General features: G+C 38.6%; 2 protein-coding genes and 1 non-coding gene across 3 annotated transcripts in view; 1 reads left to right on the top strand and 2 right to left on the bottom strand.

Annotated features, from left to right (window-relative positions):
* ATP7A (ATPase copper transporting alpha) overlaps positions 1-15408 on the bottom strand; it is a 152338-nt gene extending 136930 nt beyond the window's left edge. Inside the window, exon 1 of the mRNA XM_059909953.1 lies at positions 15196-15408. The gene's annotated coding sequence lies outside the window, so the exon portion shown is untranslated. The remainder of the gene's footprint in view (positions 1-15195) is intronic.
* Positions 8057-8129, top strand: TRNAV-CAC (transfer RNA valine (anticodon CAC)). The gene has a single exon. It is a non-coding gene; the product is annotated as a tRNA-Val (tRNA).
* LOC132357551 (10 kDa heat shock protein, mitochondrial-like) lies at positions 11970-12330 on the bottom strand. Its single transcript, XM_059911103.1, has one exon. The coding sequence runs from the start codon at positions 12309-12311 to the stop codon at positions 12003-12005; it is 309 nt and encodes a 102-aa protein (XP_059767086.1). The 5' UTR covers positions 12312-12330; the 3' UTR covers positions 11970-12002.
* Positions 15409-18195: the final 2787 nt, after the last annotated feature.

The raw sequence follows: 18195 nt of genomic DNA, 5'->3' as shown, positions 1-18195 counted from the left end.
TTTTTCTCTTTAAGCTTCAGTTTTCCATGGCTGAAAATAAGAATAATTATAACATTACTATGAGGTTAAAATGAGGCAATCTATGCAAATTGCTTAGTATAGTCCCATGCACAGTAAGCCATCAGTGCACATGAACTGCTATTGTTTTTTATTAGCAATATTAAAATGTGTAAGTAGCATTAGGAATCAAATCATGGCAAGAGCATTTTGCAAATCTGCAGAGACAGCAATACTCTAAGTAATCAATTCTTAGAGAACTGTAACTTATCTCATCTGATGCTCATAAACATAGACCACTTCGTCAAAAGCTACCCTCTGCCAGTCCCTCTGGATCACAATCTTCTTGTTTTATATTTCATCATTACCACTTATTGCTATTTGATATCTATTTTCTCTGTTTACTTATTTAGTGTCTTCTCCTTCCAAAATGTAAGCTCCATGAGAGTAGGGAGGCATAACGGTTAAAAAGACAGACTCGAGAGCCAGACTGACTGGATATGATTCCAATCTCTGCGGCTTCCTAGCTGTGTGACCTCGGGCATATTACTGAAGCTCTCTGCCTCAGTTTCCTTATCTGTAAGAGAGGGATAGTAATAGCATCTGTTTCATAGGGTCGTTATGAGAATTAAATGACTTTATATAAAGCACTTAGCAAAACCTAGCACACAATAAGCACTCAGTAAATGCTACTATTATTATCGACCTACTTCACTGCTGTCGCTCCAGCAGCTTGAACAGTCCTTGGCATAGAGCAGGCACCCAATAAACATTTACCGAATAAATGAATTAGAAGAGCTCAATGCTGAGCCAGCCTTATAGCTCAAAAGTGTTCCTAAAAGAAAGAGTTGGGGATGAGGGAGAGAGACTAGGGTAAGGTACCTTCTGTGGGGTTAAAGCCTCTGTTCCAAACCCATCTTCCACCCTAAGTAAAAAAGGGCACTGGTCACCATGGGATATCATCTAAATTCTAGAACTACCTTTGGCAGCTAGAGAAGTCCCTGGGTACCACCTCTTTCTGCAGCTAACATTTATTGAGTGGTTACTATGAGTAGTACTTTGCATGTATTAACTAATTTAACCCTTACAACAACCTTGAGGTAAACACTACAATTACCCCCATCTTACAGATGGGAACACAGAGGCACAAATAGGTTAAGTAACTTTAGCAAGGTCACGTAGCTAGTAAGTAGCTAAGCCTGAATTCAAACTCAAGAAGTCTAGTTCTAGAGCCCATGCTTTTAGCAGCTAGCTGTCTTTTTCACTGTAGAACACTGACATGTTAGTGTCTGGAATTCTTTTCTCTAGGGTCATTTGTTTTTCAAGAGAAGAATTCTCCAATCTCCTGCCTGGGAAGCATATACCAGGACACTATGTTTGGAGCAAGGTGAGGGGAAGGGGCTGACCATTCAGTCTGCAGCCTTCCACTCAATCACCCTGTTCTCAGCCCTGTGTTTCAGTGTCCTCCACTCTGCCCATCATCTGAGAGCTCAGAGCCTTTCAGGTTCACTTAGTCCAGAGACTCTCCTCCTGGTCTCCTACCACCCAGGGCAGGTGGGGGTGGGGGGCAGGCAGGTGGATCACCTTACTGCAGCAGAAAATGGAAGATACCTGAGGGGTCCAACCCCATTCTGTCAGTTTTTAAAACATTTCCCTTATTTTTAGCCCTGGATCACCTGCTTACCTTTTAGGAAAAACCACTTACCTTCAAGTTCTAAGCCTCTCATGAGTACTGTGTGATAAAAGAACTCACTTCTCATTGGTATCCTTCTGCAGGCAGGGCCCCCCCTTCCTCTGCTTCCTACCTTCCAATGATGTGTTCAAACCACACCTGTGCTGATGTCCCTCTCCTGTTCTATTTGTCCTTGCAGGTTTAAGCCTTTTAAAAGTTGTTTACTGACATATTAGTGGAGTGTGAGAAGGACAAGAGCTAAACATGTGCAGTCAGCTGACCATGTTTAACCCCATGTATTACTTTTATAATGATATTTAAAGGGTAGACTTCAGCTATCTGGAAAATTAACTTCTGCAAAATGCCTCATTTCTCAACGATGATCAATAAAAGGTACTATAGATCACAAAAGACCATGGGTTGCACTTGGAGGCAATTTCATGGGATTCCCAGAGGCTCACCTAAAACTCCTCTACTCAATATAGAAGATCCTATTAAACCCCCCAAAGTTGTTACGTTTTAATTCCAAAACCAAAAATCTATAACTCTAGAGGCATTTGTTAAGATCACTTTACAGAGATGGAAAAAAAAAAAAGCTCTATTACTTTCTACAAATGTATATAGTGAGCCAAGGTTTTCCTTTGGTTCTCTGAGACCGAAAAGTTTTGAGACAAAAGAGTCTGGAGATAAAGGCAAAAAGGGATCTAGAGTTGAAACCGGAGAGACATTATGAGTAGAATATTCCAGAAATCCAAAGGAATAAGTTTCTAAGTGCAGCCTCCACTGTTAAGTGATACAATGAAAATATGTATGATGTCTTTGAAAGCCTGGATGTTATAGACTCTTCTATAAGCAGAACAAGGGCTTTGGCATTGATAATGGGGTTTTTGTTTTTTTGGTTTTAACCAAAATATATATTTTTTAATTTTTAAATTTTTATACAAATTTTAAAGGTTACTTTCCAATTACAGTTATTACAAAATATTGGCTATATTCCTCATGTTGTACAATACATCATTGAGCAGATCTTACACCCAATAGTTTGTACCTCCCACTCCCCCACCCTTATATTGCCCCTCTCACTCACTGGTAACCACTAGTTTGTTCTCTATGTCTGTGAGTCTGTTTCTGTATTTTTATATTTACTAGTTTGTTGTATTTTTTAGATTCCACATATAAGTGATATCATACAGTAACTGTCTTTCTCTGACGTATTTCACTTAGTATAATGCCCTCCAAGTCCATCCATGTTTTTGCAAATGGCAAAATTTCATTCTTTTTTATGGCTGAGTAATGTTCCATTGTATATATATACCACAGCTGCTTTATCCATTGATGATGGTTTTTTACTGAGATATTTTTTCTCTGGACTACCCTCCCTCTTAACTAACAGACTGCATTCAGAAAACTGTTCAGCAGAGTTAGAGGTATAGCTAATGACTCCAAAGGACAAATGCCTCCCACAGAGATGAAGTCTATAACTCTGTCTTCATTAACACTATTTAATCAGCCAAACCAAAAAGGTACCAAGTAGATTTATACCACCAACCCCATACACGCCAGCATTCAACTCATGTTGGAGGATACTGTAATACTCAGCATATGTGGTATAGCTTGGTGACCCACTTTGCTGATTAAGCAAAGATATCTCCCCTATCATCAGGTAAGAATATAATCAATTGTGCCAGTACTTTTTTTTTTTAAAGCAGCTAACATGTTGATAGAAAAAGTATTTTGTCTTAATTTTTATAGTTGAAACATTCATGTGGTATAACTAAAACCTAAAAAAAAATACACATCCATTTTTCAGAATATTTTGACTTTTCCTAACGTCCATATTTCTCATGAATTTTCTTTTTATCAAATCAAGGTCTAAAGAACAATTTTCAGCATGAAGTAATCAAATACTCCATAAAGATAGCCCAGATCTATATCCCCACCCACACCCAACTTCTCAATTCCTTTAATGTCCTGTTTTACAGACTTTGGTTAACAAAGGTGAAAATATGATAACGCTCCTCTTGTTCAAAGTTGAATCACTATCAGAATAGATAAGGATGAAAAATTATGTACTGGAAATGTATGGGAGTTCAGTTTATAAAAAGGAACTAGCAATTCAAAATTGTCAAGGACAACTGTTTAGCCAGGTATTTTTATATAGATGAATGAGAACAAATTCAGAGAAGGCCTACATCACTTCACATCCTTAAGAGTTTTTAATTGGCAATTTTCAAGTGCTTTGTTATCACAAGCAGAAGCCCTAATACTGATGGCTATATCAAATCCACTGAATTGCTGAGAAAAAATGTTATTTTAAACTCAATGTACAGTTGTTGAACAGAAATCAAGACAAATAGCCATCAACAATAGTTACTATTTTTAGAATTTGAAGTGCAAATTCATTACGATTGTCAAGAAGATTTTTTTTTCAGAATTCATTCCTTAGTTCTGTGATTCTGTGCTTTGTTAGGAAGCACTAGGATGAACTTTGTCATCTCACAAAACAAAGACTCTAAAATAGGCTGAGAAATTCAAGAAATAATCCCATTTACCATTGCATCAAAAAGAATAAAATACCTAGGAATAAACCTACCTAAGGAGACAAAAGACCTATACCCCCAAAACTATAAGATGCTGATGAAAGAAATCGAAGATGACACAAAGAGATGAAAAGATATACCATGTTCTTGGATACGAAGAATCAATATTATCAAAATGACTATACTACCCGAGGCAATCTACAGATTCAATGCAATCCCTATCAAATTACCAATGGCATTTTTCACAGAAATAGAACAAAAAAATCTTAAATTTATATGGAGACACAAAAACCCCGAATAGCCAAAGCAATCATGAGAAAGAAAAACAGAGCTGGAGGAATAAGGCTTCTTGACTTCAGACTACACTACAAATCTTCAGTCATCAAAACATTATGGTACTGGCACAAAAACAGAAATATAGATCAATGGAACAGGATAGAAAGCCCAGATGTAAACCCACGCACCTATGGTCACCTAATCTATGACAAAGGAGGCAATGACTATACAGTGGAGAAAATACAGTCTCTTCAATAAGTGGTGCTGGGAAAACTGGACAGCTACATGTAAAAGAATGAAATTAGAACACTCCCTAACACCATACAAAAAGATAAACTCAAAATGGATTAAAGACCTAAATATAAGACCAGATACCATAAAGCTCTTAGAGGAAAACATAGGCAGAATACTCTTTGACATATATCGCAGCAATATCTTTTTCGATCCATCTCCTAGAGTAAGGGAAATAAAAACAAAAGTAAACAAATGGGACTTAAACTCAAAAGCTTTTGCACAGCAAAGGAAACCATAAACAAAATGAAAAGACAACCCACAGGGACTTCCCTGGTGGTCCAGTGGTTAAGAATCTGCCTTCCAATGCAGGGGATGTGGGTTTGATCCCTGGTCAGTGAACTAAGATCCCACATGCCGTGGGGCAACTAAACCCACATGCCACAACTACTGAGCCCGCATGCTCTAGAGCCCGTGCACCACAACTAGAGAGCCCAGGTGCTCTGGAGCCCGTGCACCACAACTACAGAGCCCACACACCACAACTAGAGAGCCCACGTGCCACAACTACTGATCCCGTGCACTCTGGAGCCTGCAGGCCACAACTAGAGAGAAGCCCGTGCACCTAATGAAGAGCCCACACACCGTAACAAAAGATCCCGCATGTCGAAATGGAGATCTCGTATGCCACAACTAAGACCCGATGCAGCCAAATAAATAAATAAATATTTTAAAAAAGAAAAAAGACAACCCACAGAATAGGCCAAAATATTTGCAAATGATGCTGCAGAAAAGGGATTAATCTCCAAAATTTACAAACAGCTCAGGAAGCTCAATATCAAAAAAACAAACAATCCAATCAAAAAATGGGCAGAAGACCTACATAGACTTTTCTCCAAAAAAGACATACGGATGGCGAAGAGGCACAGGAAAAGATGTTCAACATCGCTAATTATTATTAGAGAAATGCAAATCAAAACTAAAATGAGGTATCACTTCACACCAGTCAGAACGGCCATCATCAAAAAGTCTACAAACAATAAATGCTGGAGAGGGTGTGGAGAAAAGGGAACCCTCCTACACTGTTGGTGTGAATGTAAATTGGTACAGCCACTATGGAGAACAGTACGGAGTTTCCTTAAAAAACTAAAAATAGAGCTACCATATGATCCTGCAATCCCACTCCTGGGCATATATCTGAAGAAAAACATGGTTCAAAAGGATACATGCACACCAATGTTCTTTGCAGTGCTGTTTACAATAGCCTAGACATGGAAACAACCTAAATGTCCATCGACAGAGCAATGGATAAAGAAGATGTGGTACACATAATAAGAATGAAATAATGCCATTTGCAGCAACATGGATGGACCTAGAGATTGTCATACTGAGTGAAGTCAGAGAAAGAGAAATATCGTATGATATTGCTTACATGCAGAATCTAAAAAGAAATGATACAAATGAACTGATTTACAAAACAGAAACAGACTCACAGACTTAGAGAATGAACTTATGGCTACCGGGGGGAAGGGTTGAGGGATGGGATAGATTGGGAGTTTGGGACTGACATGTACACGCTGCTATATTAAAAATAGATAACCAACAAGGACCTACTGTACAGCACAGGGAACTCTGCTTAATACTATGTAATAACCTAAATAGGAAAAGAATTTGAAAAAGAATAGATACATGTATATGTATAACTGAATCACTTTGTTGTACACCTGAAACTAACACAACATTTTTAATCAACTCTACTCCAATATAAAATAAAAATTTTGTAAATAATAATAATTAATTGAGTGCTTTATGTTCAAAAAATAAAATAAAATAGGCTGAAATCTTTAGAAAGTTGGTTCTGGTAGAGTAAAAAAATATTCTTTACTACAAAGAGCTATTTTTTCCCCATTTTAAACATGCAGTTTTCACAAAGTGGATGCTTCCCTTCAGTTAGTTAATAATTTAAAGGGGGTTCACCTTCTTAATTCTTAAAAACCCATGGGGAGTCAAGCTATAACTAAATCTTAAATTTTGGTTTAGTGTATTCTGTTGGGTCTTTGAAATAAATTATTAAAGCACTCCTTCTCTTGACTTACCTGCCCTTTTTTTCTACTTCTGATCAAGGGTTCATGTGCACAAACACACACATACATATACATAAGACACAGACTGAACTTACTAACATCTTTCAGCTAAAAACTAATTCTGACAACACCTCCTTTTGAAAAAGGTATGGCTATGAATGTGGGACATTAAAGTTGAACACAGCACAGAGAAAGATGAACAGATCAAATTAGGAAAAGTATAAGTATCTATGTTCAAAGATGATACTGCCATACTTTGGTGCGAAACAAATACCTGGCTAGATACTCGCAAATCAGTCTCTTCAACATGCACACACAATAATGAGTTTGATGGAAACGGCTGGATTAATCCGAAAAGCTTCATATCATAATTATAAGCCAAGTTCCTAAAAAGTGGGTAGAACTTGGGCAATATACAAAGACATATATGGAGAACTAAAGCACCAGTTGAATAGAGGAAAAAGTCTTACATGGGAGCAGGAAAGCAGGTTTTCCAAGTCAGAATCGAGGGTGCAGGTAGGATTATAGCAGGAAATAAGAATAACATAACTTTACATTCATATAGCACATTTCTGTTTACAAAGAAATCTTTCAAAAATTATTTCATTGGAGGGACTCCCCTGGTGGTCCAGTGGTTGCCCGTGTGCCACAACAACAGAGCCCACGTGTTCTGGAACCCATGCACAACTAGAGAGAAGCCTGTGCACTGCAACAAAGAGCCCGCATGCCGCAACTAAGACCCGATGCAGCCAAAAAATATATATATATATATATATATATATATATATATATATATATATATATATAAATAGATTTTTTGAAGACAACAGGTATATTCATTAGGCTGGACATACATCTTTGGCATCAGACAGACTTGGACTTGAATCCAAATTCTGTTATTTATTAGCTCTGTGACCTCCAGCAAATTGTTTGATCTCTCTGAGGCTCAGTTTCCTCATCAGAAAAATACAGATAACTCTTACTCATGGGACTGTTAAAAGGAGTATATCAGATAACATATGTAAAGTGCTTGTCACATAATTCCATCTCCTCTCAACCTTACAAACATTGCTAAGTGCCCAGTATATTTTTAGGTTCTGTGCTAGGCCCAGCTGGGGATACAAAGGTGAATGAATATGACATGGGCTCTGCTTTCAAGGGGCTCAGAGATGAAGGAAGGGAGTTCAGTGAAGACTTCACAGAAGAGATGCTTTAATTGTGTCTTTTTCCTTCCTTTAAAATATAAGGAAGGGACTTCCCTGGTGGTCCAGTGGGTAAGACTCCGCATTCACAATGCAGGGGGCCTGGGTTCGATCCCTGGTCAGGGAACTAGATGCTGCATGCATGCCACACCTAAGAGTTTGCATGCCACAACTAAGAGTCTGCATGCCTCAACTAAGAAGTCCGCATGCCACAACTAAGAGTCCACATGTCACAACTAAGACCAGGCGCAGCCAAAATAAATAATTTTTTTTAAAAAAATAAGAAATAAATATCAACTGGATAAAAAGAGAAAATATAGACAAGCAAATATAAAAATAAACAATAAATCAGTCCACCAACAAGAAACAACTAATGTTAAAATTTTGAGGTAGGGATGTATACGTGTGTGTACGTGTAAGTTTAGGAGGTTATGTGTGTGTATGTATGTATAAGCACACATTTGAAATAAAAATGATATGCTATTCTGTTTTATAACATGCTCCTTTTCATTCAACACTGATGAAAGAAATGTCCACATATCGAGGTATGGGGAAGTCATTCTGGCTTATATATGATTTAACTTGAATTTTATGTTAACTAAAACAGCCTGTTTGTGGCCTATCAAACATACACTGTACATCTGCTTTGATTATTAAAGAAAAGAGCACACTGACCGGAAGTAAAGAATGTCCATGTTAAAAATAAAGATTAAATGCTTCCCTTCCTGGACGTCAATGCTGGTACTCATTCAATGATAAGCCTCCTTTCCAGGTGCCAATGCCATACTGACTAGTTGTGTACATGCTGATCTGTTCTGGGTTTTTGGGTTTTTTTTTTTGAAACCTTGAAGGAATGTATCCCTGATTTGGTTGATGTTCTTTATTCTGACAAGATATAAAACCATGCTGAAAACGATGCTTCTCTGGAGCAGTTCCTCAGAGTCATCTGAGAGGCTGTCTCTGGGCTATAGCCCTCAGTTTGGATCAAATAAAACTCTCTTCCTATTATAGAATGTTTATTGATTATTGATCAACAACACTATAATGAACATTTTTCTATGTCAGTAAATATTAATATATAATAATACCTAATATTTTTTACTATTTTAATCTTCACAACCCAATGGGATATGTACTATTATTAACTCCATTTTACAGATAATGAAATTGAGACACAGAGAGGGAAAGAAACGTTCCCAGGGTCACACAGCTATTAAGGGACACAATCAAAATTTGAACCCAAGCATAGTCTAGAGTCTGTGCTTTTAATCACCAATACATATGCCGCAATTTTAAAAAGCTGAATACACTGTGGAAAACGTTATCGAGGCAGCTCAAAAAACTAAAAATAGAACTACCATATGACCCAGCACTTCCATTACTGGGTATATATCTACTAAGAACAAAAATACATTCGAAAAGATATATGCACCCCAAAGTTCACAGCACCATTATTTACAATTGCCAAGATATGGTAGCAACCTAAGTGTCCATCAACAGAGGAATGGATAAAGATGTGGTGTACACACACACACACACACACACAATGGAACATTACTCAGCCATACAAAAGAATGAAATTTTGTCATTTGCAACAACATGGATGGACTTGGAGGGTATTATGCTTGGTGAAATAGTCAGACAGAGAAAGACAAATACTGTATTATATCACTTATATGTGGAATCTAAAAACTACAACAAACTAGTGAATATAACAAAACAGAAACAGACTCACAGATATAGAGAACAAACTAGTGGTTACCAGTGGGGAGAGGGAAGTGGGGAGGGGCAACACAGAGGTAGGGGATTAAGAGCTACAAACTACTATGTATGAAATAAATAAGCTACAAGGATATATTGTACAACTCAAGGAATATAGCCAATACTTTATAATAACCATAAATGGAGTATAACCTTTAAAATTGTGAATCACTACATAGTACACACTGCTCTTAGGGCTTTACATGTATTAATTCATTGAAATCCCACCGTTATTGCTGCCATTTTGGAAACCTGAAGGAACTGAGGCACAAAAGGAAAGAGACCAGCTCAGGGTCATATAAGCAGTAAACAGAGGAGCTGGGGTTCTAACCCAGGCAGTGTGGGCCTGAGGCCCCACTCTTAACCCTATATTATACTGCCTCCCCAAAACAGTAGATCACAATACAATGGTGATGTTATGCCTTCAAAATATCAAGAGAATAATATCCAATAATCCAGAAAATGTAACCAGCAATGTCCCAATTTATGCTTGCTTATTAACTTTCATTATATGTTCTCTTAGTACAGTTTAAGTTCTAAGCATGCTATAAATATCGAAGTCTGGCCAAGTTCAAAGATGTGTTTATTGTAAAGATGAAAAAAACACATAGTCCATTTCTTTTCCTGGAAGACTCTGAGAATACAAATAAGACTAATACCATTTTAAGTATTAGGTCATTTAGCTTATCGTTAAAAAATGTAATTAGCTAAAAACAAAACTATGGTCTTTACTTTTGAACTTCATTTGAAAGTACCAAGGAAATTTTGAGGTAATGATACTTTAATTTTTAATCATCAAATCAATTTGCTCTTTCATACTTTCAAATAAAATAAATAAGTGTTTCCCTCTTTAGGACAAACAAGGAACTTAATTCCAATAGACCTAATTTTGCTCAAATGTCTAGGTATTTTTTTAAAAAATACACTTCCTTTATGTTAGATAAGAGCATAGGTTCTGAAGCCAGACTGACTGGCTTTAAATCTCAGTTTAGCCACTTGCTAGGTCTAGGAATAAAATTTGGCCCTATGAAAGAATATGTCAACACTTACCGAACTGCAAACAATAGACAAAGTACCAGATTTATTTTTTTCATACCAGACAAAGGAACAGTTCCAGTCTCCTTTACTTATGTGCAACCCCCCTCCAAAAAAAGTAAGATTCAAAATCCCATGACTTACCATTTGCCCTAAAGTTAAGAAACAGGAATTCACGGGTTAGTTTTATAATAAACACAGTGGACAAACCCTTAAGCAATCTTTTTTTTAATTGAGGTATAGTTGATTTACAATATTATATAGGTTTCAGGTGTTACAATTTTTAAAGGTTATATTCCCTTATAGTTATTATGAAATATTGGCTATATTCCTTGAGTTGTACAAAATATCCTTGTAGCTTATTTATTTCATACATAGTAGTTTGTAGCTCTTAATCTCATACCCCTATCTTGCCCCTCCCCTCTTCCCTCTTAAGTATCCTCATGACCCCAGAGATCAGCTACAAATTTATCCTAAGTAGTCCTGAGAATTTTGTTCAGTGGGCTCTCTGCTGTGGAATTCTTCCTCTCTGTTCTTCAACCTCTGTTGACACTGTTTCAGGTCTTAACAGAAGCCCTTTTAATGCCCTCCTCTCCTGAGTGGCGGGTAGCACGCTTCAGGTGAATGTTCAAGAGATCAGAAACCATTTCTCCAAAATTACAAGAAATATACAGTGTTCTACAAACTCAGGTGGGAGTAGGGGAAGGAAGTAATTCCAGTATTATTCGTTCCCTATCTGCTTTGGTTGTGACATCAAATGCACAAGCAGATCAGGAACAATTACTAGAGCATAAAACAAAACACTTGAACTTTTTTACAAACAAAATCAACTAAGGTAAATGGTCAGCCTAAAACAATTTCCCTAAGATGTGGAATAACCCATTTATTCCAATTAGTAAATTGTTAAAATGTTCTCCTGATTATAGGTCTGGAAAAGTGGACTTCTACACTAGAGAATTATAAAGTAAAAATAGGTAAAAAAAATTTAATCCTTCAGCCATAGCTATATAATTATAAATATAGATGGAAAACACAGGCCAAAGCACAGCTAATTGGCTCATTTTTTTTTATCATTACTTTATCATAAAAGAAACACGGAAATTATTTACAGGATGAAAGATTTCAGAACTTCAGTGGCAGCTTCACGTGATGCCATTGGGGGAACGGGCAGCTTCACGTGATGCCATTTCAATAGTAACTTATTTTAGTCGACGTATTTTCCAAGAATGTCACCATCTCTAAATAAGAAATAATCCTTGTCATCTAGAACTACTTTGGTGCCTCCATATTCTGGGAGAAGAACTTTATCTCCAACTTTCACACTAACTGGTTGAATCTCTCCACCCTTTCCTTTAGAGCCTGATCCAACAGCTACTACCATTGCTTGCAATACTTTTCCTTGTGATTTTTCTGGAAGCATAATGCCTCCTTTGGTTACAACTTCGGGTGCACTTCTTTCAACTAATACTCGGTCAAAGAGGGGAAGAAACTTTCTAAATGCCTGTCCTGCCATGACTCGGTTTGCCACACTTCGTACTCTAATTGGCTCATTTTATCCTCATTTCCTTCAAGGATAGAAGTATCTGTGAAAATTGATGTAATCTACCAATATCCCACACAAATATGAGCCCACAAAGATGAGGAAATCAATTTTCTTTTTTCTTTTTTTGTTTTTAATTTATTTTTGGCTGCATTCGGTTTTCGTTGCTGCATGCCGGCTTTCTCTAGTTGCAGCGAGCAGGGGCTACTCTTCATTGTGGTGCGCCAGCTTCTCATTGCGGTGGCTTCTCTTGTTGCGGAACACAGGCTTAGGCGCACAGGCTTCAGTAGTTGTGGCACGTGGGCTCAGTAGTTGTGGCTCACGGGCTCTAGAGCACAGGCTCAGTAGTTGTGGCTCACGGGTTTAGTTGCTCCTTGGCATGTGGGATCTTCCCGGACCAGGGCTCGAACCTGTGTCCCCTGCATTGGCAGGCAGATTCTTAATCACTGCACCACCAGGGAAGTCCCAGGAAATAATTTTCTAATAGTGCTGGAGAAACTAGAAACATATTTATGAAACCAGAAACATCCTACCCTTTCACTGTAATGGAACACATTCTAAAAGTATTGTGACACTATTTCTGCTATACTATCTCAGCAAGTAAGTAAGCAAGTTATATCACGTGAAATCAACCTGAATACTGTGATTTATAAATGAAACACATGGTTGCTGGGACAATAGACTGAACTGAAATAGGCCAACTGTCGCCTGCCTCTCCCACCCCCCACCCTCACTGTGATTTATGTCCTAAGAAAGATTTCTGTTTAAAAACAAAACTGTAAAACCTTTAAAAGCTGAACTTCCCTTTAACAAAGATAAGTAGAAGGAATTTTGAGACAAAACTCCCAAATATTGTTCTCATTTATGTCAGTGCCTGTATCATGTCAGACAAACCTCTCCTCACAATTTACTTTCCCAACTGGCGAAAGAAAATTATTTTCACTCATTGGGATGTCAAAAGTCTTGATTAAAGTTTGCCAAGCATTTTTAAATATGTAGATAAAAGCAGTTATAACGAGGAATTTATAAAAAGGAATGTGTTGCCTTAGATCCCTCCAAGAAGTAAAGGTTGTGGTATGTTAGTTAGGGTTATTTTTGCTTGCTCTCTCACTCTCATTTTCAAACAAATTTTACCACTTCTGCATGCATTTTTCAAAGAAAAACAACCTTCTGCATTAGAGACCAGGGCTGTTAACCTATCCTTTGGAGGAATTAGTGTTTAATCTAACGCTACCTAAAGGTCAAGAATCAAGATCTTTCTAAGACTATGATTGTAAAAAAATAGTTTCTATCAGGTTAAGAAGGCCAGTAGAGAAATCATTTTGGAGGAGACAAGGAAATACAGAAATTCCTTGGGGAAAAACTGGAACGCCTTCTGACTTCAGACAGTGTTGTTATTCATTCCCAGCAATTTTTTTAAAAAGATTCTTAAATTATATTTAAGACACGACACTCAATCAGAATTAAAATATAGCAAGCTTTACTTTTTCTCTTTTACATTTGAGTTTACATCAGAATTAAATCTCACACATTAACACTGCTTTTGTCACTTCATGGGTTTTCTTCCTATATATAAGCTTTTTTATTGGCTGGAGGGTAGTCGGATATGGTTGTAAGCTTACCAGTTTTGAATTCTATATTTTTTCCTTTTAAACAGTGACATTTTGGAAGATGTGGCTGTGTTAAAGATGTTGATGTACAATGTATTGCTGGACGCATCTTTCCAGCCCCCCAAGCCTTTGCTCACATTATTTCATGTACCTGGGCTGTCGTCCCCCACCTCCATTCCTGCAAAGCTAAATCCTATCCATTTTTCAAGGCCCAGCTCAAAAGCTCCCTTCCCTACACTCTCATAACACTTTCTGTTTCTAATATACATTACTGAGATTAAAAGGGTGTATCTGTCTTTCCGGAACTACATTGTGAGACCCTTCAGTACAAAAAGGAAAAAACCCTCTCATGTCATGACTGTAGAAACAAGAAAGTTTGAAAGATTAAAAAATAAAATCTCAGTTCAAAATATCCTTTAAAAAGGATGAGATAAGCAATGTAGTTATTCAGTAAGTGGGGCTGCTAGAATCCATTGTCTTCATAACTGAACTCAACTTGAATGCAAACTCTCTTGAGGCTAGGGACTTCATCTTATTTCTTGTGTATACACCTTACCGCCCCCCACAACTCAATATCACCTAATTCAATGTTCTGCACATCTTAAGTCTCAATACAAAGTCATACCACTGTAGATGAAGAGGATGTAATTAAAACAAAAACCAGATGCTGAATAATATTAACCTGCGAAACGATGAAAGAGTTGCCGGTGCTTAGGATAAATAACTTCAACGTCTACAACAAAAAGTGTCAAAGACAAAGATGCCACAGGGTGCAACAAGGATGGAGAGTAACTTTACTGGGAAGGGGTCAGAATAAACAAAATGAAATGGAAACAAGAGTGCTCTCTCAGTTTACTTCATGCTCCCAGAGCGAGACAAGAAGCAAAATATCTAATTTCTTTACATTATTTCATTAATAATGGTGATCAGTCCATGTGACTTCCAAAACCGGGCACAGACCTTCTTGTACCTTCAATTAATTAGGTAACATGGGCTATGGATGGTCAGGACACTTCCTCAGGAGGGGACAAGAAAGCGACAGGGGTCAGGACCCAATCTTCCCTCCTCTATCCCTTGTTAGAGGAGGTAAAACAAGAGTGTAGTGAATACCTTGGTTGTGAAGCGGTGAGAGTTTGGAAACTCCCCCAGATTAAAATCACCTTCTCGCCACACTCGGTAGTACAGACTGACAGTACAGAACACCCCTCCTGTAGAAGGGGACGACGGGAAGCCGACATAGGACTTACCTGTTTTTTCTGTCCTATGGTTAAACCTCCGGAGCTACGCAGCCGGTGGCGGCGACAAATCCAGGCGCGTAGGCTCCGATCTCACACACCAGGAGAAGTCACAGTAGCCGCGGCGGCGATGGCGGCGACGGCGGCGGCGGCGGCGACCGCGACGGCCGCGGTGTCGCCAACTCCTCCCTCCGCTTCTTCCCCGAGCTGCCCGGCCGCCGCTTTTACCCCACCTTCCCCCCCCACTTCCGGGTGATGCCCCGGCCGGAAGCAGCCGGCGAGGCGGTGGAGGACGCGTCACGTGAAAGGGGAAACGCCCAGACTAGAGTCAAGCTTCTCCCGCTCCCTTCTGCGCCTGGCCTGATACACAGCCGCCAGCGAAAGTCTTCCTTTTTGGCACTGCAGAGAGCCCTCTTTCCCGCTCACCAAAGACAAAACAAAAAAACCCCCACCAAAATCTGCAGTTTCCTAACCTGAAGCCAAGAAGTACCTTAGACCTACTTATAAATCTTCTTCTGGATAGTTCAGCCTCTCACAGCATGACATTAACGTGCTCCTGTTAGACTGTGTAGCCTGACTCCAGATGAATTTACCCTCATCCCTCAATTGAAAAATGATCTCTGCGCGCTCTCCGGTGAGGTCGTGGGAAACCGCGCTCATTCGCGCAAAATGGAATTCGCTTTGCTTCACTTCCGTGTTTCTCCAACAGAAAGGTGAACAGATGTGCATCAAAAGTTTAAAAACAAATCGGTGGCTGAGGCTTGGAGGAGTGACATTAGGTTCTGAGTGAGAATACCACACTTAGGTAAACTTGGAAGGCCCAGGAGGCTAAAGCTTTTCTGCAAAACAGATGCGGGGGACACTGAGGGGTCTGTCCCAGCTCAGCATCCAGCCGACAAATCTTGTCAGTGGATTCTGCCCTGCTGTCCACCGTACCAATGCAGTCAGTCAAGCTGGGCGGCGGAGCCTTGGGTTTTGCTTTCCCGAAGAATTGGTTCGTCTTAGGCGGCCACGGAGAAAACCCAAACACTGGAGCAAAACCAGAAACGGAAGCAGAGCACACCATTTCCTTTTGAGGAAACTAGTGAACTTACATGATTGTTAGCATTCAAGGAAAAGCTACTTTATTCCCTGGCAGATTGTACAGCAGATGTCTAGAACTTATTCATCTTGCATAACTGAAACCTTATACCCATTGGTTAGCAACTCCCCATTTCCCCCTACCCTCTGCCCCCCTGGCAACCACCATTCTATTCTCTGCTTCTATGAGTTTGACTATTTTAGATACCTCATCTAAGTGGAACCATGAAGTATATGTCATTCTATGACTAGCTTATTTCAGTTAGCATAATGTTCTAAAAGTTCATCTATGTTGCCACATACTGCAGGATTTCCTTCTTTTTTAGGCTGAATAACATTGCACTGTATGTATATACGCATTCGTTAGCCATTTGTCTGTTGATGGACATTTAGGTGCTTTCCACACCCCGGCTGTTATGAATAGTGCTGCAGTGATCATGGGAGTGCTAATGTCTCTTCAGTTCTTTTGGATAAGTACCCAGAAGTGGGATTGCTGAATCATATGGTAGTTCTATTTTTAATTTTTTGAAGAACTTCCATACTGTTTTCCTTAGCAGCTGCACCAACAGTGTACAAGAGTACCAATTTCTCCACATCTTTGCCAACACTTGCTTTTTTGTTGTTGTTGTTCATAACCATTCTAACATGTTTGAGGTGATATTGTGGTTTTGATTTGCTTTTACCTGATGATTAGTGATTATCTTTTCATATATGTTTGCCATTTGTATATCTTTAAGAAATGTCTAATCAAGTCCTTAGCCCATTTTTTTTTATTTATTTATTTTTGGCTGCATTGGGTCTTTGTTGCTGTGCGCGGGCTTTCCCTAGTTGCAGTGAGCGGGGGCTACTCTTTGTTGAGGTGCGCAGGCTTCTCACTGCGGTGGCTTCTCTTGTTGCGGAGCACAGGCTCTAGGCGCGCGGGCTCAGTAGTTGTGGCACATGGGCTTAGTTGCTCCGCTGCATGTGGGATCTCCCCGGACGAGGGCTCGAACCCGTGTCCCCTACATTGGCAGGTGGATTCCTAACCACTGTGCCACCAGGGAAGCCCCCTTAGCCCATTTTTAAATTGAGTTATTACTTTTACTGTGGAGTTGTGGGAATTCTTTATATTTTGGGGAGCATAACCCCTTATAAGATATATAGTTTGCAAATATTTTCTCCTATTCCTTAGATTGCCTTTTCACTCTGTTGTTTCCTTTGGTGTGTGGAAACCTTTTAGTTTGATGTAGTCCCACTTGTTTATTTTTGCTTTTGTTACGTATGCTTTTGGTGTCATATCCATGAAATCATTGTCAAGACCAATGTCATGAAGTTTTTCCCCTATGTTTTCTTCTAGGAGTTTTATAGTTTCGAGTCTTACATTTAAGTCTTTAATCCATTTTGAGTTGATTTTTGTGTGTGCTGTAAGATAAAGGCCCAATTTCATTCTTTTGTATGTGGCTACCTAGTTTTCCAACATCATTTGTTAAAGAGACTATCCATTCCCCATTGTGTATTTTTGGCACCCTAATTCAGTACAGTTGCAGGATAAAAAATCAACATATAAAAACCAGTTGCATTTCTACATATTAACAATGAACTGTCTGAAAAGGAAATTAATTAAAAATCCCATTTACAATAGCATGAAAAAAATAAATGCATCACATGAAAAAAATAAAACACTTAGACCTAGAAAAATTGTACAGATGAACTGGTTTGCAGGGCAGAAATAGAGACACAGATGTAGAGAACAAACGTATGGACACCAAGGGGGGAAAGTGGTGGGGGGGTGGTGGTGGGATGAATTGGGAGATTGGGATTGACATATTTACACTAATATGTATAAAATAGATAACTAGTAAGAACCTGCTATATGAAAAAATAAAATAAAATTCAAAAATTCAAAAATAAAAATAAATTTTTTAAAAATAAAACACTTAGGAATAAACTTAA

This window comes from Balaenoptera ricei, chromosome X (assembly GCF_028023285.1).
Source record: "Balaenoptera ricei isolate mBalRic1 chromosome X, mBalRic1.hap2, whole genome shotgun sequence".
In the NCBI taxonomy this organism is placed as follows: domain Eukaryota; kingdom Metazoa; phylum Chordata; class Mammalia; order Artiodactyla; family Balaenopteridae; genus Balaenoptera; species Balaenoptera ricei.
Note: the sequence above shows the minus strand (reverse complement) of the source record. Positions and strands in the feature narration are given on the sequence as shown.

Coding starts and splice junctions, on each gene's coding strand:
- LOC132357551 (XM_059911103.1), bottom strand. CDS start 12,311: ATGGCAGGACAGGCATTTAGAAAGTTTCTTCCCCTCTTTGACCGAGTA.